Raw genomic sequence first — 24,607 nt, forward strand, 5'->3', positions numbered from 1 at the left:
AAATTCTTCGCAGCTACAATTTTCAACACCAGTCTGATTGTAGACAGTTTTACGACTGAGAGAAAATTTCATTGTAGTCAATACCTTCTTTTTGCTGAAAACCTTTGACAACCAATCTTGCTTTGTAGCGTTTTCTCCCATCATGTTCTTCTTTGATCCTGTAAATCCACTTGTTATGGAGCGCTTTCTTGCCTGGTGGCAATTCAGCTAATTCCCACGTCTGATTTGACATAAGCGAGTCCATCTCATCTTTCATGGAAGACTCCCACTTGACTGAATCCTCCACCTGCATTGCTTCATCATAGCACTCTGGTTCACCATTGTTAGTCAACAACAAATAGTGCAAAGAAGGCGAATACCGTTGGGTTGGTTTAGGAATTCTGGAGGAGTGTCTCAGTTCTGGTGTGTGTGGTTCTTCTTGAACTGCTTCAGGATTGATCTGAACATCATTTCCAGAAATCTCCTCGAACTCAGCAAATTCCTTTGTTTCAGCTTCGGTATTACTTGATTCTGCGGTTGACTTATCTTTGTACATCACATTTTCATTGAAAATGACGTCTCTGCTTCTGATGATCTTTCGATTTTCGTAGTCCCAAAACCGGTAACCGAACTCATCACCACCGTAACCAACAAAGACGCATTTATTGGACTTGGCATCAAGTTTACTTCTTCAGCAGAGTTTATGTGTACATAAGAAATACAACCAAACACTCGTAAGTGTGAAAGGTTTATTTCTTTCTTGCTCCAAGCTTCCTTTGGTATTCCGCCATCCAAAGGAACTGAGGGCCCACGGTTGATCAGGTAAGCTGCAGTGTTGATAGCTTCAGCCCATAGAAATTTGGGCAATCCGGCATGTATCCTCATGCTTCTGGCACGCTCATTCAGAGTTCTGTTCATGCGCTCTGCTACGCCATTCTGCTGCGGTGTTATGGGAACTGTTGTCTCCATCTTGATCCCATTGTTTGCGCAGAAATCTCTAAAACTACTGTCTCTGTACTCTCCTCCATTGTCAGACCTCAACCGCTTGACTTTCAAACCAGTCTCATTTTCCACCATGGCCTTTCATTTTCTGAAGGTATCAAAGACTTCCGATTTCTTCTTCAGAAAATAAACCCACACCTTCCTTGTTGAATCATCGATGAAGGTGACATAATATAGTGAGCCTGCAAGAGATGGAACAGGGGATGGTCCCCATACATCAGTATGAACCAATTCTAACCTTTCTGCCTTGGGAGTCTTGCCAATCTTTGTAAAACTGACTTTCTTTTGTTTTCCAAAGATGCAATCCTCGCATAGTCCGACATCTACATTCTTTAGATCCGGCAGCTTCCCTTTTGACAGAAGTATCTTCATTCCTTTCTCGCTCATATGGCCGAGCCTTTGGTGCCATAGGTTTGATTTTCCATCAGCATGCTACTGCAATGATTCTCTAAATTTGAGGTTACATAGAGAGTACCAGTCTTCTTACCACGAGCAATGACGAGTGCTCCTTTGGTAATCTTCCATTCACAGCCTGAAAAAGTTGTACTATATCATTCTCCATCAAGCTGTCCAACAGAAATCAGATTTCTTTTGAGGCCAGGAATATGTCTCACTCCTGTCAGCTTCCAGGTGGTATGGTTTGGCAGCTTTAATCGGATGTCTCCTTTTCCGACGATCTTCAAGGTTTCATCATCAGCTAGATGAACCTTTCCAAAATCACCACTGACATAGTTCTCCATGATTTCTCGGCATGGGGTGGAGTGAAAAGATGCCCCTGAATCCAAGATCCATGATTCAATCGGACTGTTGACGCTTAAAATCATGGCATCACCTGTCTCCTCCGTCATGTTGGCAGATTCCTGTGTGCCGGTATTTTTCTTCGGTGCTCGGCAATCTCTTTTGAAGTGACCCTTCTTGCCGCAATTATAACATGTAAAATCTTTATTTCCTGTTCTTGATTTGCCCCTTTTGGATTTTGATCTGCCACGATTTGAATTTCTTTCTGAAGTTCTCCCTCTAGACTCCGTGTGCAAGGCTGAGGAGGTTGATGCTTCACCCGATTCTCTTAGTCGAATTTCTTCACTCAATACCAGATCCCGAACATCATCGAATTTTAATTTGCTGTTTCCCGACGAACTGCTGACTGCTGTAACAGTAGCATTCCAACTGTTGGTAGAGATGATAAGAATTAAAGCTCAAACTTCATCATCGAACTCAATTTCCATTGAACTCAACTGGGTTGTGATTGTGTTGAGTTCATTTAGGTGTTGTAACACCGATGCCCCTTCCGCCATCCGCAAATTGAATAATCGCCTCATCAAATGAACTTTGTTTGAGGCCGATGGCTTCTCGTACATACTGGAGAGAGCCGCCATAAGACCCGCCGTGGTCTTTTCCTTTGCTATGTTAAAAGCAACATTGCGGGATAACGTCAGTCGGATAACTCCGAGGGCTTGTCTGTCGAGAAGAGCCCAATCTTCATCATTCATGCCCTCTGGTTGCTTTCCTGAGAGAGGTTGATATAGATTTTTCTGGTACAAAAAATCTTTAATCTGCATCTTCCAAAAGCCAAAGTCCGCACCATCGAACTTTTCAATTTTCACATTCCCTTCGTCTGCAGCCATCGCTCCCACTCGAATCTGGCTTCGTTTGGATTGTTTCTGACAATTCTTGCGAATCACCGTGTATTAGAACACCACCGTCGACAAACTCGTATCGCCGATCGAATTTCACTATTCACGAAATTCACTATTCACGTTAATAGTAATGAATAGTAACCTCGCAGAAAATTTAACAAAATTCACAACCAAAAGCTCTGATTACCAGTTGTTAGGAAAATAAACCGAGTACAAGTAATTTCCCTATAACCAGATTAGTGAGAATGCGAAATAAAAGCGGAAAAATAATACCCGAAAATTGATAACGGAGTTCAGCCAATTGTGCTTACGTCTCGGGCTGCTGCAGATCTTTTAAGAGAGAAAATTTACAGGTGTTTACAAAACACTCACTACTCACAAGAAAGCTCTCTAGTATATGAAGAAAGAAATGTTTTGGGATGATTTTGAAACTAAATGGGTAAGGGTATTTATAGTAGAAACTTAGGGACTAATCTTTGAAAATACCCTAAAGTGTAATGACTAAAGTGAATTTACCCATTCCTATTTTCAACAAAAATCTACCAAAATTTTACCAAACTTTGAAAAACATTTTTCAAAGAAATATTTACCAAACTTTGAAAAAACATTTTCCAAAGTTGGTTGCCAAACTTTGAAACTTTTAACAGGTTTATCATCCCTTAAATATGCATAAATAAACTTTGAAAATAAGAGACCTAAACTCTAGCAGGAAGCTTAATGAGTAAATAAAACGAGGAAATATTGAATCTTTAGGGGTACTTCGTTCGCCTCTTGTATAAACGACATTCGTGAACATAAAGAACCGAAAACACTTCTATTAGTGTTCATGAACATAAATAAACCCGAACACACATTTATTCGTGTGTTTTTTCATTTATTAAATGAATATAAAAAATTACTCGTTTATTTAGCTTAACAAACAAATATAAATGAACATTATACGAACGGTTCACGAACAACTCATTGAACGCTCTGTTCATTTACACCCCTACCTACACAATGTTGTTCATCTAATTCGCCGTTCTTCTAATTCTACCGCTCATATATTGCTAATTATGCCTCTGTCATGAATACTTCTTTAATTTCTGACTCTGACGTCCCAACAGGCTACACTCCTCTGCCTTCACATTGGTGACCCTAACTCAAAAGCCTAACTTTTGTTAATTCATCTCACCGCTTCTCTTTTCTTACATGCTCGCCTATATCTGCATCCAAAACCACACCCACCAAGCCATGCAACCGTTCTGAAACTGATGCTAAGCTAGTAAGCTCGGACCTTGGAGCCTCATCAGAGCTAGCTAATCATGGCCGACTCGATCCATACGCCCCATCAAGGCCAAACCAAAGAAGAATACACGGACCTAAAGCCTCTCATCGAAACATACCACAACTTCGCACCGATCCCCAACACATGCACTTCCCTAATATCGCAACGCATCGACGCCCCGGCTCATGCTGTATGGCCATTGGTCCGAAGCTTCGAAAACCCTAAAAGATACAAGAACTTCGTCAAGAGCTGCAACATGACCGCCGGAGACGGCGGCGTGGGGAGCATAAGGGAAGTCACCGTCGTCTCGGGCCTTCCAGCGTCGACGAGCACGGAGAGGCTAGAGATTTTGGAGGATGAGAAGAGAATATTGAGCTTTAGGGTTGGCGGAGAGCATAGGTTGAGGAACTACAGGTCGGTGACGTCGGTAAAAGAGTATCGTAAGGAAGGGAAAGCTTACACAATTGTTTTGGAGTCTTACATCGTGGATATACCAGAAGGGAACACCGGTGAAGAAACCAAAATGTTTGCGGATACAGTTGTGAAATTGAATCTGCAGAAGCTTGGAGACACAGCAATGGCTTCTTTTCACGTACATGATTAACATATTAATGGGGTTCGAGTTTGAAAGTGTGGGGATTAAAGCTTGACATGTATATCTTAATGTTTGGATTATGGGATACTATTTTAATCTCTCAAATGTTCGTTCGAGTTTATTAAATTTTGAATATTACAATATAATTTAAAAGTAATATATATTTAAAATTTTTCAGATATTGATAATATATATAAATTTTATAGACACAATTATTCGAACTCAAAATTTTTAATCTTCAGCACTGAATCCGTTGAATGAATTCTGATTTATATATATCAAATGTATTAAAGGGTATTTTATAAGCTTGTACAAGTTCACTGAATTAGTATTTGACAAGTAACTGAATTTTCAACCATCATTGCTAAATATTCAGTGAGATGTGAGAAAACATGTGGCTGTAGATGTCTATACATACATATATCACATGGATGATATGGTTGAGAGAGCAGAAAGTAGGTGAACGATTTGCTGCAACACTTTTTCATAATGCGGCATCAAATGTCAACCATGTGAGTGATAGAGACAGAAACCCCATTAAGACTTCTTTCTTATTTGCAGCTCAAAGTCAAAACCCATCTTCATCTTATACCCACATGCTATTCCTAATATTATATATATATATATATATATATATCTAATTATTATATGATTATGATACATTGTCAATGAAAAAATAATTTTTAAAAATAATCAATTATTTTAATACTTTGAGGTCGTGGGATCGAGTCCCACGGAGGGCATTTCATAATTTGAAGGTCTTCTACTGAAGCTGCTCTTAACCTGGTATTGGGGGCAGCCTACTATCTTACCTCCCCTTACCCCATTATATATGGGAACAAAGGACAATCATTTTAATTATTTTTAAAAATATAAAAAATATTTTACATTATTTAAACATTAATTATCAAATTATTAACAGCATCATATATATATTATAGCATAAATGAGGCTGTCATGAATTTGTTTGTTCTAGAAAGAAATCAAATCCATAAGTATTCTTTTCCGTGATGCTGTGCCATCACATTTGATGAGGGAAATCAAGAAAAAGAGTGGGGTTTCCTCTCAATCATAATTCATGTTTGTGGCCCTTCACGATTCCAATTTCTTATTCAATACTGTTGAAAGAGAAATTTCCAATCCCCAAATATTGTAACTGTAAATAAAATAATCATTTATAAGAGTTTATTAATTTCATTTTATTCGATTTAAAAATTTTGTAGTGTGACGTTTGATAAAAAATAAATTAAAGATAAGATAAGATATATGATTAAAGTTAAGACTGTGATACAATTTTATTCAAATAGAATTATTGTGTTCATATATATATATATATATATATATATATATATATATATATATATATATATATAAGGTTATAGGATTTGAAATAATCTCATATAATTCTCTTGTAATTTGTCATCGACTATAGTGAATATTTTCTTCTTCCATATAGTCTTTTCCTTTTAGGAATTTTTTGTTGGAAAAATAGATTTTACAAAATTTGAAGCATATTTTTAATGTATAAAGGTGAAGATTTGAATCATAAAATTGTGATTTAATATTTTATTCCATGAGACCTTTATAATATATCATATGTTTAAAATAATTGATTGATGGATGAGAAATTGATGTTCAAAGTAAGTTGCTGATGTGCTCATATCGTTATTGTATCTTGAAAGACAATCGACTAACATTTTCTAACATTGTAAGAGCGGACGAATCTATCTTTTAGAAATTGTGCAAATAAGCCCCAACGACTCTTCCAATATAATTTCATAATTACTAACAAGGAAACAGTTTCTACTTCGTATATATATATATTTAAAAATATACATATATAAACCTAGCACGTATAATGAGTTTTTTTTAACAATCATGATGAATTAGACAATAAAAATAATAATGTTAAAAACGCTAGGATCTTACATTGAGTAAAAAATACTTTAGACACCTACATTGAGTGAAAAATATTTTTTTGGTCAAAATAAGTACCTAAACTTATCCTTTTTATTTATCAAAATAGGTATTTAAAGTATTTTTTTTTATCAAAATAGGTGCCTAAAGTATTCAATATTTTTTATTTAAGTTCTAAAAAAGTTGACACGTGAAATTAATTAAAGAATATTTTAAGTACTTAAATGAAAAATATTAAATCCTTTAGGTACATATTTTGACCAAAAAATACTTTAGATAAATAAAAATAATAATATACTTCATGTACTTATTTTGTTATATAAGCTTTTTTTAAGCCATCAATGAACCATGTTCATCCCATATACTACCATATGAAGTGGGTTGGGCTGTGGGTTGTTTAAACGCAACGTTTTAAATTTGCCACCCATGGTTGGTGCCTGCCTGGGCCGGGGCTGGCGTTATTTGGTTGTGGACGGTGGTAGAAGTGGCGATAGGAGAGAAATTTGTAAATTAAATATGAAATTGGAGAAGGAAATCGGAATACAAACTATTATAATTTGAAATGCTGAAGAAGAATAACAAGAATTTCAGGAAGAGAAGCTTTGAAGAAGACGAAGGAGATGATCCAGCCGCCAAATCAGACGATGAAGAAGACAGACGGTAGTCTTTTCCTACCTTTTCTTTTTAAAAAATAAATTAGGTTTTTTTAAAAATAATTTTTGAAATTCAAAGTATAGGTTGGCGTTAGAGGAAGTGAAATTCCTGCAGAAACAGAGGGAGAGGAAATCAGGAATCCCTGCAATTCCTACGGTGCAAACCGGAGGCGTCGTAGCTAAAGTTACCGAGAAGGTCGATGCTGATGGAGAAAAGGAGGAGCTTGTGCTTCAGGACACCTTCGCCCAAGAAACCGCCGTCCTTGTTGAGGATCCAAACATGTATGCTTTTTTTTTTCTTTTACCCTTTGCATTTGTGTGTGTTTCTGGACTGTCTAATTGTTTATTTGTTTATCTTTTCTGTAATTGCTTTGTGCACTTAGGATAGAATATGTAGAACAAGAATTGGCTAAGAAAAGAGGAAGGAACATGAATGAGAAAAATGAAGTTGAGAATGATTTAACTCGAGCCGAAGATGAATTGTACAAAATTCCCGAGCATCTTAAAGTGAGTTTCCTTTGCATTTGCAAACAATTTCCATTGTTGTTCTTATGAACTTTTATGTTTGATGTTTAGTTTATTACAAAAACATAGCCAATTTATTGCTTTTGATTTTAAATCGATTGACTTTGTTTCTCTCATTTGAACAATGCTTCTTGATTATTTTGTTTAAAAAATTTATGCAACTTCTTGGCTTATTCCTTGCAGGTGAAAAAACGGAATTCCGAAGAAAGCTCTACACAATGGACTACTGGGATTGCTGAAGTTCAGCTGCCAATTGAGTATGACTTTTACTAATCTTTCATTTTAAGAACATAAGCTTCTGCTGGATCTCCGATCACGGGATCCTATTTTGTAGTTTTCTTCGATATAGCAAAAATTTAGCTTTTAGGGAAGAGTTTGTTAGCTGCTGTGCTGCTAAGCAAGCGTTATATAATGTCTTTAGACCAACTAAATGATGACAAAAGTGTGCCACCCTTTTTTCTGTAATATATGAATCAATGTTATTCTAATGGCTTCTTTGATTGCAGATACAAATTAAGAAATATAGTGGAAACTGAGGCTGCCAAAAAGCTTCTACAGGAAAAGCGGCTCATGGTACGGGCAAAATCAGAAGTTAACATCCCATCAAGTTATAGTGCCGATTACTTCCAGCGAGGCTGGGATTACGCCGAAATACTTAGAAGAGGTTGCTTACATTTTCTTTTCACGCTTTTGTATATATTTTTTTGGTGATTAACGCTTTTTGTAATTAGAAGTTACTGATTTTAGTTCATTTTGTTTTTCTCTGCAAAATACTTGTTAGTTGGGATGATTCGGTCTTCTTCCCTCTATTATCACGAATTGCAATCTTTATGTCCTTTTGTTCCGATTTTGCTTCTTCTTCTTCTTCTTCTTGAGGTACATCGAGTTCACACATTACCCCTTTTCCTTCCTCCGAATTTGCAGAACATCCTGAGCTGTACAAGGACAGAGGTTCACAGGATGACAATGCTAGCTCCAAAACGACTGATGCGAGCAATAGGGCTGTAAATGAGACGAGACAGATCGTGAGCTACTCGAGATTGACTCGATCTTGGCTCGATAAATACTCGGATCGAATGGACTCGACTCGAGCTCGAACTCGACTCGAGTTCTTAACGAGCCGAAACGAGCTATTCGATACTCGACTCGAAAAGCTTGTGAGCAGCTCGAAAAAAATGTTATATTATAATTTTAGATTTTTTAAAAATTACATTATTAAAAATATATTATTGATGAATAAATATTCTTAAATTGAAAATGGTTAAAAATTATTTTTGAATAAACTTTCTTATATTTATTTTAAATTAATAAAAAAATTATTTATCTAATGACAAATATTTAATATATTTCTAATGATAATATTTGTAATAACTAATTTTTTAAATTGTTGTTATATTTTGAGGTTTCAAGTTCAAATATTATAAATATCAAGGGTTTGAGCATTTAATATCAAGATATTATATTGTACTTACATCATAACTAATTTTTTATTTAATAATAAATATAATATAATAAAAAAATATGATTCAATTTAAATATTAATAATTTAAAAAATATATATCAAAACAAGTATACCTTCTCTCCTTTCACTAAGTCATCTCATTCTTTCAAATTATGTGATAAGGTTTAGGGTTTAGAGTTGATATGATATGATTTAAGGTTTAGGGTTTATAGTTTAGAGTTTATGTAATAGGATTTAAGGTTTAGAATTTAGTGTTTATGGTTTAAAGTTTAGGATTTAGGGTTTAGGGTTTAGGGTTTTAGAGTTTATGTGATATGATTTAAGGTTTATAGTTTAGGGTTTATTGTTCAAAGTTTTAGAGTTTATGTGATATGATTTAAGGTTTATATGTTAAGGGTTAGGGGTTAGGGTTTAAGTTATAACATACAAAATGGCATAATTATATGATCTGATCCGAATATAACATATTTTCAGCTAAATATTTCAAAATATTTATTCTAAATATATACATATATTCTGAATCCGACAAATCATCCAAAAATTCAAATATTCTAAATGTACAATATCTATTAAAATCCGACAAGCCAATATGGAATATATAATATTTATCCAAATTGTATTTAAGGCAATCAATTTTACATAACATTCATGTTTCAAATCAATTTCAACCAAACAAATAATAAGAAACCAAATAAAATAATGTAGCCCCAATTAAAAAGACACACCTCATTAACAGTTAAGGACCGATAATAACCTTTATTACGGTCAGCTCGAACAGTGGATCGACCCGAATTAGAACATACAAAATATTTTAAATAAACAAATTATTCTAAAATTAACGACAAGACCAACCTACTAAAATTTGACAATTAACACTCACAGTCAACACAAGCTGCAATAGTCGATTTGAAGTTCGTGGGTAAAGTGGAGGAGGCTGTAACTCGATTCCTAATTCAAAATTTCCTACAAAATTCACGATGCTTGATTTCAAATTCAAATACCAAACTTCATAATGTAGGAAATAATTTTACAGTGACAAAAATGTGTATGTATATATTTTTCTGGTTCAAGTCGGAGAACTGGCCTGACAGTGAGTTCCATTCGAATATAATATTCGAACGAAACAACGGAGGGGGCTACCGAGAGTAGTCCACAAGGGTCGGCGAACTTACGGCTGTACTTGCCGTGACATTAAACGACCGGCCACCATATGGCAGTGGCAACAACAACCAAACAGAACAGACAAAATGGAAAAACAAATAAGAAATAGAGACAAAATCAACTTGTTCGTGGCGAATCTTTCATATGAAGTGAGGGCTCTGAGGGTGCTAATGTTGTTTATGCTGAAGTTATATTTCATGATAATCCGAGAAAGTCATCCTGCTATGCCTTTGTCTCTTTCAAATCCAAGAAAGAAGCTGATGCATCACTGTCTGCTTTCCAAGGGAAGGTAGTTCCTTATTTTGTAAATTTCTAGATTATTTTTTTTTGTATTTTCAGTCAAGAAACTGATAATTTATGATTGTAGATGTTTATGGGAAGATAGATTCGAGTGCAACGTAGTCGACAATTCGTGAAAGTCATGTTAGGTCGTGAATGCTTGAATTAAATTCAAACAGGAAGTTAACCTACTTTGGTAATTTGAGACTTTTCAAAGTTTCCACCATGGATGCAACACGTTCTGGAATAAACCAGCATATTAACATATCTCCCGAAATGGCCAATGAGATAAAGGTTTGTAGACATTTTTGCTGAACTTGTTCTCCTACTCTTGTGATCTTCCACATGTTAACAAAATTTAATACATATATAGCAAGCGGAGAACCAGATAAAGAGAATACTGGGAATTGAAAATCCATATCAGAAAGAAGGCTGATCGATGATCTTACTAGAATGGGGATGAACGAATCAATTGTAAGTAGTTAACTTAAAAACTGATTCATTCGAGTATGCCAATTTTCGGGTTGTATGTACATCCGGTTCAATCATGTTTGTAATATGGTAGTTATGTTTGGCAGGTAAGAAGAGCCATTCTAATTATGCACCAGAGGGGTGAAGTTGAATATCAACGAGAAAGGCATGTAATTGTCCGTAAAGTATGATGTTGCTGTTGTAATATTTGGGAAGACAGGTTCACAGTCCAACGATAAATCGACCGAGTGAAAGAGCTGAAACCAGAACCAGAAGCAAGGTTCACTGTCCTAACTCCTATGTGAGTTATATCCCACATCGGTGGTTCTTGGGGAATAAGGGGTAAGTCGAATGTATAAAAGGGGATGGGTTTCAACAAAAGAATATTAACCCATCCTTGAGCTTAAGTCGAGCTTGAATCGAGCTCACAATCGAGCTCACAATTGAGCTTCAATTGAGCTTGAGTCTTGAGCTTCAATCGATCTCTTGATTTTTTTTTTGAGTTCGAACCTTTTCGAGTTCGAGTCGAGTTTCAATATTATTTTTCGAGTTCGAGTCGAGCTTGAAAATTTTAGGCTCGCGAGTTTTCGAGTCGAGTCGAGCTTATGTTTAAAGTTTTCGAGTTCGAGTCGAGCTCGGCAATACTCGAGCTCAACTCGGCTCGTTTACACCCCTAGCGAGCAATGATGCAGCGGGAAGCAGGCAAGCTGCAACCGATCAGTTTATGCTAGAGCGCTTCCGGAAACGTGAACGCCAACGAGTAATGCGGAGATAACACAGCTACACAAGCAGCTTATAAGATTGAACTTTCAAGTTCCACTTCCTACGATTAGCTGCAATGCTCTACTTGTGCACCAAAAAAGTTCACTTGGCAACGAAAGGTAAAATTACCTGATAATCTGTTGTTGCTGTGAATGTTGTGTACCATCGTGGATTTCCATGATGATTGAGATACTGTTCTTTTTGTAACAAGTTATTCTTAAATACTAGAACCCTAGTCATGTAAACATATTTGAAATGCTTTTGAATTTCTTTTTGTTCAAATTCTATAAATAGTCCCTGTTGTATTCATAAGTTGTAGATTTAATTTTAATCCTTATTTTTTAAAACTTTATAATTTCAATTATGACTCATATTTCAAGGATGGTATGATTAAATTAGAGGGATATTATCTCTGGGAAAAGAGATGGATTGGGTACATGAAAATTTATTAAGAGATTCGGAGTACTTTCTACAGTATCTCATACTTTTTTTATAATGTTAATTGTATAATAATTAATAACCACGACTTAGGCAAAATTGTCCTGAAACTCAAATAATAATGTTAATTGTATAATAATATGAGAGAATCGCCTCAGTGACCAAAAAAAAGTTATAATATACGATTTTAACCAACTTTTTTTGGATTTGCCAAAATGACCAACAAAATCGCAACGCGAAATAAAAATCGCAACGCGATCCCCAGAATCGCAAATCAGTTTCCAAAATCGCAACGCGATTCTTGAAAATCGCGATGCGATAGTACAAATTCGCATTGCGATTTTCCATAATCGCAACGCGAATATGAAAATCGCAACGCGAACACATAAATCGCAACGCGTATCCGTAAATCGCAACGTGTATCCGTAAATCGCAACGCGTATGGGTAAATCGCAATGCGTATCCGTATATCGCAACGCGTATCCGTAAATCGCAACGCGTATCCGTAAACTGCAACGTGTATCCGTAAATCGCAACGCGTATCCGTAAATCGCAATGCGTATCCGTAAATCGCAACGCGTATCCGTAAATCGCAACGATAATCCGTAAATCGCAACGCGTATCCGTAAATCGCAACGATAATCCGTAAATCGCAACGAGAATCTGTAAATCGCAACGATAATCCGTAAATCGCAACGAGAATCTGTAAATCACAACACTTAAATTTTGGGTATATAACACTGAAATCATAAACTAAATCCCTAAATCGCAACTCATTCCATCTCCATCTATCACTCTCTCCGGCGACATCCGTTCCTATATCCAACGACATCCTTCCCAATCCGGCAACAGGTTTTAGTTTCGCAGCTCGTCTGTTTAGTAAATTAATTTACAACCATGAAATCATCTAATGTTGATCATGTTTGGATAGATTTGTGTTTTGGAGGGTCATGGGATAATGTTCATGGTGTTTTACAATATATGCCTTTACCCATGAATCTTCAACTAAATTGTCTTTACAAAAGTTAACTTATGAAACTCTAATGCTACGTGTTTCAAATAAATTGAATTTAGAGCCCCTAAGTGGATTTAGGCTATCTTATCAGAGAAATGGTAAAGTTTATTTGTTAACCGACAATGAAGATGTTGAACGATTCATTGCTTACATTAGTGTTTCACAAGATGATGTTACATTGTATGTTGTTGAACCTAGAAGTAGTATTGTTGGGTCAGTAGCGGGTAGTAATCAACTAAGTTTTTCTCAAAACCCACAACCTTTCTCTAATCCAAATCCCAATCAACTTTCAGCACCAAATTCCGGTTTTCGTATTGACCAGTTAGACGATGATGAGCCAACAGAAAAAATTGTGAGTACTAGTCAGTATTCGAAATTTGGTCTTGGTCAATATCCGGACTTTGATATTGGTCAATACACGGATTTTGATGATGTTTCAGAAGAAGAAACAGACCATGCGTGTAATGATATTGATATTGGTCAATACCCGAATTTTGATGATGAAACAGCCGTTGCCGAAGAATGTAATGTTGATGATAATGAGGAGGAAGTTACGACTGTGAATGAACATGTTGAACATCCATTCTGTAATTCATATAATCCTGAAGAAGAAAAGAAGAAGAAAAAGTCCCCGAAGAAAAGAAAATGCCACGGGCGTATAACTGGAATATGCCAGAATTACTTCAGATACCGGAAGAAGAGTTGATAAAGAAAGCAGTTGATTGTTACACAAAGTTATTCGTATCAAGAAAGATGATTGTTTTGATACAAAGGAAGACTTGAAGATAGCTTTATACGAAATGTGTGGAAGATGGCTATCAACTAAAAGTTAACAAATCAAGCAAAGATCGTTTCGAAACAAGGTGTATGATTGACAAAACTGTACGTGGCGTATGATTGCAAAGAGAATAAAGATTGCAAAATGTTTCAAGTTAGGACTTTTATTGATAAACATACATGTTCAAGAACCCAAGTTTTTCCTCACCATAGACAGGCAAACAAAAAGGTGTTGGGTGGTTTTCTGGCTGAGTTAATGTTTTTGAATGGCAGGGTATATCGGGGACATGAAATTATGACTGACATGAATGCTCGGTTCAAGATTAGTATATCATATTCTCAAGCTTGGAGAGCCAAATGTTATGCCTTGGAATTGTTGAGGGGGTCGCCAGAAGCATCGTTTGCCCAACTGCCGGCTTATTGTCACAATTTAAAGCTGAAAAATCCTGGGTCGGTAACTCATATCAAAACAGATAGAGATGGACGCTTTGAGTTGCTGTTTATCGCCATTGGTGCTACGGTTAGTAAATCAATATAATTTTGTTGACTCATTTTTGTTAGTTACATGCATTTCACATTTAAATGATTATATTTCTTGTGTATATTATTTTGTAGATTCGTTCATTTATTACTTGCATGCGCCCAGTTATTATAGTTGACGGAGCACATTTGAAAGGTCGATACCTTGGAGTAAACTTATTAGCAGTAGCCATGGATGCTAACAATGGGATATTGCCAATAGCTTACAGGGTTGGCAAATCTGAAACCTCTGATTCATGGACATGGTTTATGGGCATCTTAGGGATTGCATAGGTCCTATTAGCAATCTGACAATCATATCCGATAGGGCAAAATCAATTGACAACGCTGTTAGAAGGTGTTTCCCAGATGCTTTCATGGACTTTGTGGTGTTCATTTGTATAGAAATCTAAAATCAAGGTCTGCTGGTATAAAAAAGCACAAATGGACATACTGGAAGGCTGTAAAAGCTTATCGGGAAGTGGATTTCAATAAGCATATAAATTGTTTAAGACGTGTTTTGCCTCAGTGTGCTCAAACACTAGAAGATGTCGGGTTTGAAAGATGGTCAAGAGTACATCAACTTGGAGCAAGATATGGTTTCATGACGTCTAATAGTGCAGAATCAATCAACGCTCTAAGTCGTCATTCCCGGAAATTACCCATTACTATGTTAATGGAGTTTTTTCGAGCCTCTATTCAACAGTGGTACTACAAGAAAAGAAACCATGCAGGTATTATTTCTTTGAATTCGTAACTTATCATATTTATATTTTACTAAGTATTGTTTATTTAAATTTACAGGAACATTGGAACATCGTGTTACACCATGGACTGAAAAAAAGATAACGAAACGTGTTGTGAAGTCAACGTCATGGAGAGTTGAACCATGTTCAAACACTTTGTTTCAAGTACTGGATAATAACTTAAATGGGCTAGTCGATCTAAATGCAAAGACGTGTAGTTGTATGAAATGGCAAACATCTGGTTATCCGTGTGGCCATGTTATAAAAGTTGCTCTTCATTTAAACCAAGATGATTCAAGCGCATACGCTATGGATTGCTACACTACAGAAGTTTATCGACAGACTTATGCCGAGATTGTCTACCCTATTCCACATCCTTCTGAGTGGGACATACCAGATGACTTACAAACAGTTTTGCCACCAGCCATGGACAGAAGGCTACCTGGCCGACCAAAAAGTCACGATCGTATACCGTCTAAGGGTGAAGAGAAGAAGAGATCGACATGTAGTCGGTGCAAGGAAAGTGGTCATACAAGGTTGACATGTGGATCACCAGTGCCATCAAAATCATCTTTTCCTCTACCAAAATATGGATCCTCATCAAAATCCAAAGCTCATATGGTGTCAAGCAAAAGGCAATCATCTTTAAAATCCCAATCACGATTGGCTTCACCTTTTGAGACTGTTAACTTAGGTGATTTTTAAATGCAAACGTTGTATTATGTGGATTTTATGTGTGAACTTTTAACATTTTCAGTTGAATTAATGACTCAGGCCAACCATTTTGACTTAACCAACTCTTGTTATTCAGTTGTTATCACTATTAGGCATGCATTTGACTATCGCAACACGGAAAATACAATCGCAACGCGAAATGAAAATCCCAACATGAAAATCGCAATGCGGAAATGAAAATCGCAACGAGAGAATCGCAATGCGAAATGAAAATCGCAATGCGAAATGAAAATCGCAACGACAGAATCGCAATGCGAAATTAAAATCGCAATGCGAAATGAAAATCGCAATGCGAAATGAAAATCGCAATGCGAAATGAAAATCGCAATGCGAAATGAAAATCGCAATGCGAAATGAAAATCGCAACGAAAGAATCGCAATGCGAAATGAAAATCGCAATGCGAAATGAAAATCGCAACGAGATAATCGCAATGCGAAATTATAAACGCATTGCGATTTTCATTTCCGCATTGCGATTTTCATTTCGCATTGCGATTCTCTCGTTGCGATTTTCATTTCGCATTGCGATTTTCATTTCGCATTGCGATAGTCATTTTTGCCTTCAACATAATGCAGATTGAAATCAACAAAATCAACCATTACATTTCAATCAATTAAACAAGCACAAATAAGAATTATGTTCGCATCAATTACACAAATCAACTTTTACAAATCATCTTTTACAAATCAATTAAACAATCAAAAAATAAGCAATAATTCTTATTTCTGATCATCTACTATTGAATCAACTTTTACAAATCAATTAAACAATCAAAAAACAATCAATTAAACTATTGAATCAACTTTTGCAGCTCGACATCATTTTCACGCAGTTCACTTCTGAGATTAACCTGCAGAAACCAAACATTTGTTCAAACAACACTTTCTACGCAAATTATTGAATTCTAGTTAATTAACCAAACATTTTCATTTATAAGTATATAAACTTACCAATTGTTTATGGACATTTTTATAACGCGGATGCAGGTAGGCAGCGTCTCGTATATATCGATTTAGCCATATAATGCCGAAACCACAAGCCTACTGCAGCTTTATCTCTATCGGTGGGAGGTAGATACTTGATGCTTCCCGTCGTCAAACGCTCCAACGCCAAGCATACGAGAGGACCACAATCTCCTCTGGCTCCGCTCGTTTGTTGTGGCGCGGTCTCGTCTCTAATAACTGTAATATTGAGCTTCTTTGGCTTCTTGTTTCCAGAACGAGTCCAATAATTGATCGCATCCAAGAATTTAGCCAAATGAGAGCTCCATCCCTTAATAACATCTCTTAAATCAGCCAATGATATGTAATTTATCATGCTGTCATACACTATTGTCTTAAGGGATGGGAGCTGAAGCTCGACGAGAATCCAATGTTTACGTTCCAAAACAGGGATAAACACCTGCAATCATAAGTAATAATTCATTCATTTGCGCACTTATTTCATAAAACCTTTAAACTCAATCTAAAATAAATACTAACCTTATCGACCTCCCACCATGCAGGATAAAGTTTAGCTTGTCCATTGCCCAAATCAAATGATTCATCTCGTGCATTCTTCAAGTGAACGGCGTGAAAAGACGTCGGCATTATTGTATATCGTATATTTTTATTTTTCTTAAGTTTTCTTATTATTAGAAGACGTGTCACCCACGCATCGATATGCTGTTTTACAAAAAAAGACATATATTAGTGACTTACATAAATTTAAAAAAAAATTAATCAAATTGAAATATAAGAAAATATAAGACTTACCCCCCCATCGAAATAGCCATTGTCTTCGACCCCTAATAATACGCCCCACCAAGGCCGTTCAAGCAACAAAAAGATATCATCGGTGAGCTTGCATATGTCAGTGAAACACCCCTTGCTCCGCTCATGTAGATAAAAATCAACTGCGGTCTTAGCCCAAAGGGTGTTATCCAAAATTGTGTCCGGTAGTTGTTCCCTCTCCTCTTCAGATACCGGTATGGTACTGGCCGGTAACTCATACGAGAGCCAACTTGAATCCATCATGTCCGGCACGACAGAGGGTTTCTCAAGAAGCCTACATATGACGCCATGTGAATCGGGCTCTTGAATGGTGGGAGGGACCTCTTCAATGATGACAGTGGCCTCTTGAACGGTGGGAGGGGACTCTCGAGGAATGATATGGGGGGCCTCTTCAACGATAGGAGTGGACTCTTGAGGGATGACAGGCGAGTCGGGCTTCTTCTTGCGGTGTCTTCGCACTATTGGGGTGTACGGAGACTTAATAGCACGTGCACGCTGTCTGATGCGTGAACTCCGTCGTGCAAGCATAACCCGACGTAAAGCATCCACTCTATCGGGCCGCTAAATAATTAAATACAAAAATCAGTAAATAAACAGACATGATATTTAAACAGTGAAAACAAGACAAATATGTTTCAAACTTGCATTGTATTCACCCAAGTCATTATTCTATCATAGTTCACAAAATGCATCAGATAACAAAGAAAAATATGTTTCAAACTAATACCCTGAAGTTAGTATTTGTCTTTGTTTTGTCTATTGGTTGAAGTAATGCAATCCATTCAAGTTTCAATTTGCAGAAGAAGAAATAGTTTACTTTCGCAACACGAAACTTAAAATCGCAACGCGAAACCAAAATCGCAACGCGAAATGAAAATCGCAACGACAGAATCGCAACGCGAAACCAAAATCGCAACGAAAGAATCGCAACGCGAAATGAAAATCGCAATGCGATTTTGGTTTCGCGTTGCGATCTTGTCGTTGCGATTTTGGTTTCGCGTTGCGATTCTGTCGTTGCGATTTTCATTTCGCGTTGCGATTTTGGTTTCGCGTTGCGATTTTAAGTTTCGTGTTGCGAAAGTAAACTATTTCTTCTTCTGCAAATTGAAACTTGAATGGATAAATTTACTTTCAACCAAAAGACAAAACAAAGACAAATACTATTTCACAGTGTTAAAGAATACACAGTTTAGCAGAATTGGCAGCAACCGAACAAATTTACTTTCAACCAAAAGACAAAACAAAGACAAATATATTTCACAGTGTTAAAGAATACACAGTTTAGCAAATTGGCAGCAACCGAACAAATTTACTTTCAACCAAAAGACAAAACAAAGACAAATACTATTTCACAGTGTTAAAGAATACACAGTTTAGCAGAATTGGCAGCAACCGAACAAATTTACTTTCAACCAAAGACAAAACAAAGACAAATATATTTCACAGTGTTAAAGAATATACAGTTTAGCAGAATTGGCAGCAACCGAACAAATTTACTTTCAACCAAAAGACAAAACAAAGACAAATACTATTTCACAGTGTTAAAGAATACACAGTTTAGCAGAATTGGCAGCAACCGAATAAATTTACTAAGCAATCTAAGTGAAATGGCTAATCTAAGTGAAATTACGAGTAAATTTATCATTAAGTTAATATGGAAAATCTTAAACTTACCTCGTTGCGTAGAGTATGAACCTCATTCTGCAACGATACTATCATCTCACGTAGAGCGGCAACCTCACCACGTAAAGTTGACACCTCCACACGCCATGCACCATCGTTATCGCGTAGAGTACCGATCTCCTCACGCAAGGCATTGACCTCATCACGTAACTCCCTTGACTCATCCCGTTGAGGTGGAGGTGGAGAACAGGGAGATAGGAGTCGTGGCATCTTTGCCGGTCGCCTATCATGAGGTGATGGTGGAGAAGAGGCTCGATGTGACGGGATAGGTGATGGCTCTCGTTCTAGAGATGTATAGTCGGGTCGATCGGGTGATGGCTCTAGGTGAGGTGATGGCTCTCGAATTGGAGGAAGTGGATGCTGCTCATCATCCGTGCCATCAAAAAATTCTGACTAGCTTGCCACCAATCAGTGGCAAGCTCTTCCTCCGTGGGTGTCAGTCTTTGTAATGGAATGTTGGCCTCCTAAAATAAAAACTCAAACAAAGTTAAACGTCTACTATTAATAACTTGTTTATATATTATATGAAAGTATTTGTGTTAACTTACATTATTTATTGTGGCATATGGTATTAAGTCTTCCCAATCCAACAGAGTTTTCCTCTTCCAGGAAATAGCCCTGGGAATATCATTTGACGTTTTTATTGCATATGTACGCATGCTGGGGAAAGCCTCGAATATCCAAATCTACAAACAATATAATAACAAAATTAGTAATTGTTAAATAATTAATTATAATTTTAGAAACATTATATAGAAATTCTTACCTTAAAGGCCCAAACAAAGCCTGACAAAGTGTATTTGGACCCATCGCCCCGCAAACTTTTGCGGTCATCAAAGGCAGACGACAACTTAGTCCAGGTAGCTTTCCATATATACGAACCCCACGGAAACAGATTCCATGCATTCAGGTCCTCTACCAATATTATTAGCTCCCGATGAATAGGTTGTCTGGCCTCTCTGCCTAAAAGCCGGCATACACAAGTAGTAGAAGGCATACTCGGACAACATCGACGTCTTCCATCCGAGTGAAACCAGCTTTCTTATTAAATAATTTCTTCAGGTCGTCGACATGTAGGTTCGGCTTCTCCATTGACTCATCCGGAAAAACCCGGGATAACCATGATGGGCGGGCGATATGACGAGTGTACCGGCCTACATCATCGTGTCCGAATCGTAGACCAGTGATTAAGCAGAACTCCTTCCGCCCAAAGCAAGTATACGCTGGTGGAAAATGAAACCATATCTCTTCCTCACCACGTTGTATACTGTCGGGTAGATTTGATGTCATGGTCTGAAGCCACAAATGGGTCAAATTAGCATCTCCACCCGGATGCTGTACTCTCAGCCATGGCCCGAAGCAGGTTTCCTCAAACAATTGTCTTTGAGCAGGTGAAAGCTTCTTTGCAATTGTAGTGGCCAGGCTGACTTTATTTCTCAAGGTCAATTGAGCCGAAAAAAATTTCTACAAAAACAATAAACATACCAAGTTAGATATACCAAAAACTACACTGTGAAGATATACCAAAAACAATAAACATAAAAAGTAGTAGTTTATTCTTGAAACTAAAATTTGCAACACTGTTTTGTCTTTTGGTTGAAATGAAAATCGCAACGAGAGAATCGCAACGCGAGATGACAATCGCAACGAGAGAATCGCAACGCGAAATGAAAATCGCAACGAGAGAATCGCAACGCGAAATGAAAATCGCAATGCGATTTTGGTTTCGCGTTGCGATTCTCTCGTTGCGATTTTCATTTCGCGTTGCGATTCTCTCGTTGCGACAGTCATTCTCTCGTTGCGATTTTCATTTATCTCGTTGCGACTCTTCTGCAATTGAAACTTGAATGGATTGCATTACTTCAACCAAAAGACAGAACAAAGACAAGACAAATACTAACTTGAAAATCGCAACGAGAGAATAGCAACGCGAAATGAAAATCGCAACGACAGAATCGTAACGCGAAATGAAATCTAAGTGAAATGGTTAATCTATTATTGAAATGACCAGTAAACTTATCATCAGTTTCAATATGAAAAACCTACAATAATGCAAACATTTCAAAATAAAAATAATTAAAAAAACTAACCCTCGGAGGTTGATTTTCCATTTCTGAATATTGTGAGGGATTTCTGACCGTGAATGGTTGTGAGGGATTTCGCCGGAGATGGGGACGGAAATCTTCGGAGATGGGGACGGATTTCTTCGCCGTAGAGAGTGAGAGATGGAGATGGGACTGAGTTGTGATTTTAGGTTTTAGGTTATGAGTTGCGATTACGGGATTTTGTCTTAATATTCTTTTTGTAATTTGAAAATAAAATACGCGTAGCGATTATAATGGCGCTTTAAATATCGCGTTGCGATTTACGGATACGCGTTGCGATTTTATGTATTTATCGTTGCGATTTACGGATACGCGTTGCGATATACGGATACGCATTGCGATTTACCCATACGCGTTGCGATTTACGGATACACGTTGCGATTTACGGATACGCGTTGCGATTTATGTGTTCGCGTTGCGATTTTCATATTCGCGTTGCGATTATGGAAAATCGCAATGCGAATTTGTACTATCGCATCGCGATTTTCAAGAATCGCGTTGCGATTTTGGAAACTGATTTGCGATTCTGGAAACTGATTTGCGATTCTGGGGATCGCGTTGCGATTTTTATTTCGCGTTGCGATTTTGTTGGTCATTTTGGCAAATCCAAAAAAAGTTGGTTAAAATCGTATATTATAACTTTTTTTTTGTCACTGAGGCGATTTTCTCTAATAATATTAGGGTTATTAGTAAATTATTGTGGTTATTTTAAGCATGTACTTTTTTTTATAAAGGTTTAAATGAAAAATTAATCCTAAACTATAATTTTTAATTATCTAAATTATTTTTTAATCAAAATAATTAATTTTTTTAATATGAGATAAATACAAGATGATATATATTCAAAGATTGAATGTTCACAAATCTGACATTTCTAGTGCTCGAGCCTAAGACCTCAATGAATAACAATAATTTATTTATCACCGATGTCGTTTGGTTTGTACATCAAACAATTAATTAAATTATCATTTCGCTACTACTTTTATCTCTTCGGTCGAACAAAATCTTAACTAATAATATCACGACACATGTATTTTTCTTCCACCTTTCCTCTTCTTCACTCAACCAACTGAAATATTAACAGAGTGAAATTTCAGTCTCCTAAAACTCAGGCGAATCAAAGTGTAGTTTTAACAGAGAATTTGGTCTCGATGAAACCTAAAATAACATTTATGGCTTTTAACATTCACACACTTGACCTGTCAACTTGAATTCACAACTGATATATGATTCACCCAACCCAACATCTAATTGTTCATACGAGTCTTTGGTATGTAAAAGCTCCCTCACGATGTTGAAACACAAATGCGATTAATAAGCAAACCCTTCAATACTTTATTCCATTGACAATTTGGTTATCATTAATAATAGGGTAAATTACACGTTTAGTATCTAAACTATTACTTTTATTTTGTTTTGGTACCTAAACTATATTTGTTTCAAAACGATACCTAACGTTTCAATTTGGTATCCTACTGTTAAAAAATTAACAGAACAGTTGATGTGACGTTTTTTTAGGTATGATTATTTTTAAAAAAGTTTGGGTACTAAACGGAATAGAAGTAATAATTTAGGTACTAAACATATAGTTTTCCCTTAATACAATTACAAAATTTCTAAAGAAAACTGGTCCAAAAGTCCCTAGTTTTCCAAATCTGCAAATAATAGCTCAATCATCAATAGAGCACGTACCAAGTTATTTTCACTCTTCAATGAAGAAATACTCTCAAAGGTAAAAAAACTGAAAGTAAAAGGTAAAAATAGCAGTACCAAAGAACAAAAACATAAATGAAGTATTTTTAATATTAGTAGCATTACAATGCTAACAAACAAATCACTTGCTGGGCTTCACTGTAAAACGCTAAGCCACAACCTAAGTGATGACACTATATAATACAGCTTGGAAGTAAAAAAGAGAAAATGTCGAAAAACAAAGTACATAAACAAATACATATGTGAGACAATATGGGAAGTTCTAAATCTGAACATTGCTTTTGAAAGACTGCCCGAATTGCCAATTTGAAGGCACCACATTAAGTGCAGTTCGAATCATACCATTACCGGCTTGAACCCTGAATGACAAGCTCTGGCCGTTTAGATAGCTTAAGCTCTGCCAATTGGCACCCCAGTTCCTCGACATGCTTTCCCATTTATTTGTTTTGGAACCCATTATCCATACCTTGGAGATCTCTCCAGCACCCCCAACATTTGATATCAGCACCAGCTCGAAATAGTTCCTTCCATTGATGGTGAACCTCATCCCTCCCTTTCTCCTGCATGTAACCCTGCCAAAAAACAAACCAAATTATTCAGATAAGCAATGCTCAAACTGTGCTTAAAATTCATGTTTTTGATGGCAGAATGGAAACAGTGGGGATACCTCCTGTAGAGGACTGGTACAATTCCAGCCCGGTATTTAGCTATGGTCTCGAATGCAGGTTGAGCCATGTCGAAATGTGGTCTTGGAGGATTACACCAGCCGCCATTGTCGTTCGGGAGCGCATAGTTCGGAGGGCAGAAGTTGGTGGCTGTGATGGTAATGTATTTACCCTTGAGACACCATTGAGGCACCTGGTTTGCGTCGCAAGTTATCTGATAGCAGCCTCCACATGACTTGCCGTCGTTAAACAAAACCGTGCTGAGTGCGGCCGTGTTTGTTCCATAACCATCTGTGTAGAGATTGCCATAACCACAAGCTCCACCTGCAAAACCCAACATGTTTATTAAAGTTATTCAAACAAAAAAAATACAAAGGAAAAGGACCAAAAACAAAAACTTACCCATTGTACCAGAAGCATCACTTCCACCATAGAATGTTGCATGTGCTGAGAGCCAAGTATGAGCTGCATCTGCTACCTGAAATTTTGGGGGGAAATATAAACCCAAAATGAGTATGGCAGTAGTAAATAGAAAGGCACTCTGCATTTTCTTTGTATTTTTGTGTTGGAGAATGCGAACTAAGGATGAGTTTGATGCCGTAGATGCATTTCATCTGGATATTTATAACCAATGATAGACTCCCCTGCTAGCTTACGAGAAATTATTGATGAAATATTTAAATATTAAGCTACCATTGCAAATTGAACGACTAAATTAAGGCATGCCA

The 24,607-nt window shown here is 36.7% G+C and overlaps 3 protein-coding genes across 3 annotated transcripts; 2 read left to right on the plus strand and 1 right to left on the minus strand.

Annotated features, from left to right (window-relative positions):
- The first annotated feature begins 3,752 nt into the window (after window positions 1-3,752).
- LOC120136424 (abscisic acid receptor PYL2-like) lies at window positions 3,753-4,494 on the plus strand. The gene has a single exon (XM_039152472.1). The coding sequence runs from the start codon at window positions 3,923-3,925 to the stop codon at window positions 4,487-4,489; it is 567 nt and encodes a 188-aa protein (XP_039008403.1). The 5' UTR covers window positions 3,753-3,922; the 3' UTR covers window positions 4,490-4,494.
- Window positions 4,495-5,096: 602 nt separating this feature from the next.
- Window positions 5,097-24,461, minus strand: LOC120136425 (putative expansin-A17). The gene is made up of 5 exons (XM_039152473.1): window positions 24,282-24,461; window positions 23,882-24,203; window positions 23,329-23,786; window positions 10,468-10,470; window positions 5,097-5,117 (listed from the first exon to the last, which is right to left on the minus strand). The coding sequence occupies exons 1-3, from the start codon at window positions 24,424-24,426 to the stop codon at window positions 23,477-23,479; spliced, it is 777 nt and encodes a 258-aa protein (XP_039008404.1). The 5' UTR covers window positions 24,427-24,461; the 3' UTR covers window positions 5,097-5,117; window positions 10,468-10,470; window positions 23,329-23,476.
- Window positions 6,840-11,916, plus strand: LOC120136426 (protein COP1 SUPPRESSOR 2-like). Its single transcript, XM_039152474.1, has 7 exons — window positions 6,840-7,057; window positions 7,135-7,332; window positions 7,434-7,557; window positions 7,759-7,832; window positions 8,082-8,239; window positions 8,500-8,568; window positions 11,626-11,916. Exons 1-7 carry the CDS (start codon window positions 6,960-6,962, stop codon window positions 11,721-11,723), a joined length of 819 nt encoding a protein of 272 aa, XP_039008405.1. The 5' UTR covers window positions 6,840-6,959; the 3' UTR covers window positions 11,724-11,916.
- Window positions 24,462-24,607: the final 146 nt, after the last annotated feature.

Source organism: Hibiscus syriacus, unplaced genomic scaffold, assembly GCF_006381635.1.
Source record: "Hibiscus syriacus cultivar Baekdansim isolate YM2019G1 unplaced genomic scaffold, ASM638163v2 tig00110630_pilon, whole genome shotgun sequence".
Lineage (NCBI taxonomy): Eukaryota > Viridiplantae > Streptophyta > Magnoliopsida > Malvales > Malvaceae > Hibiscus > Hibiscus syriacus.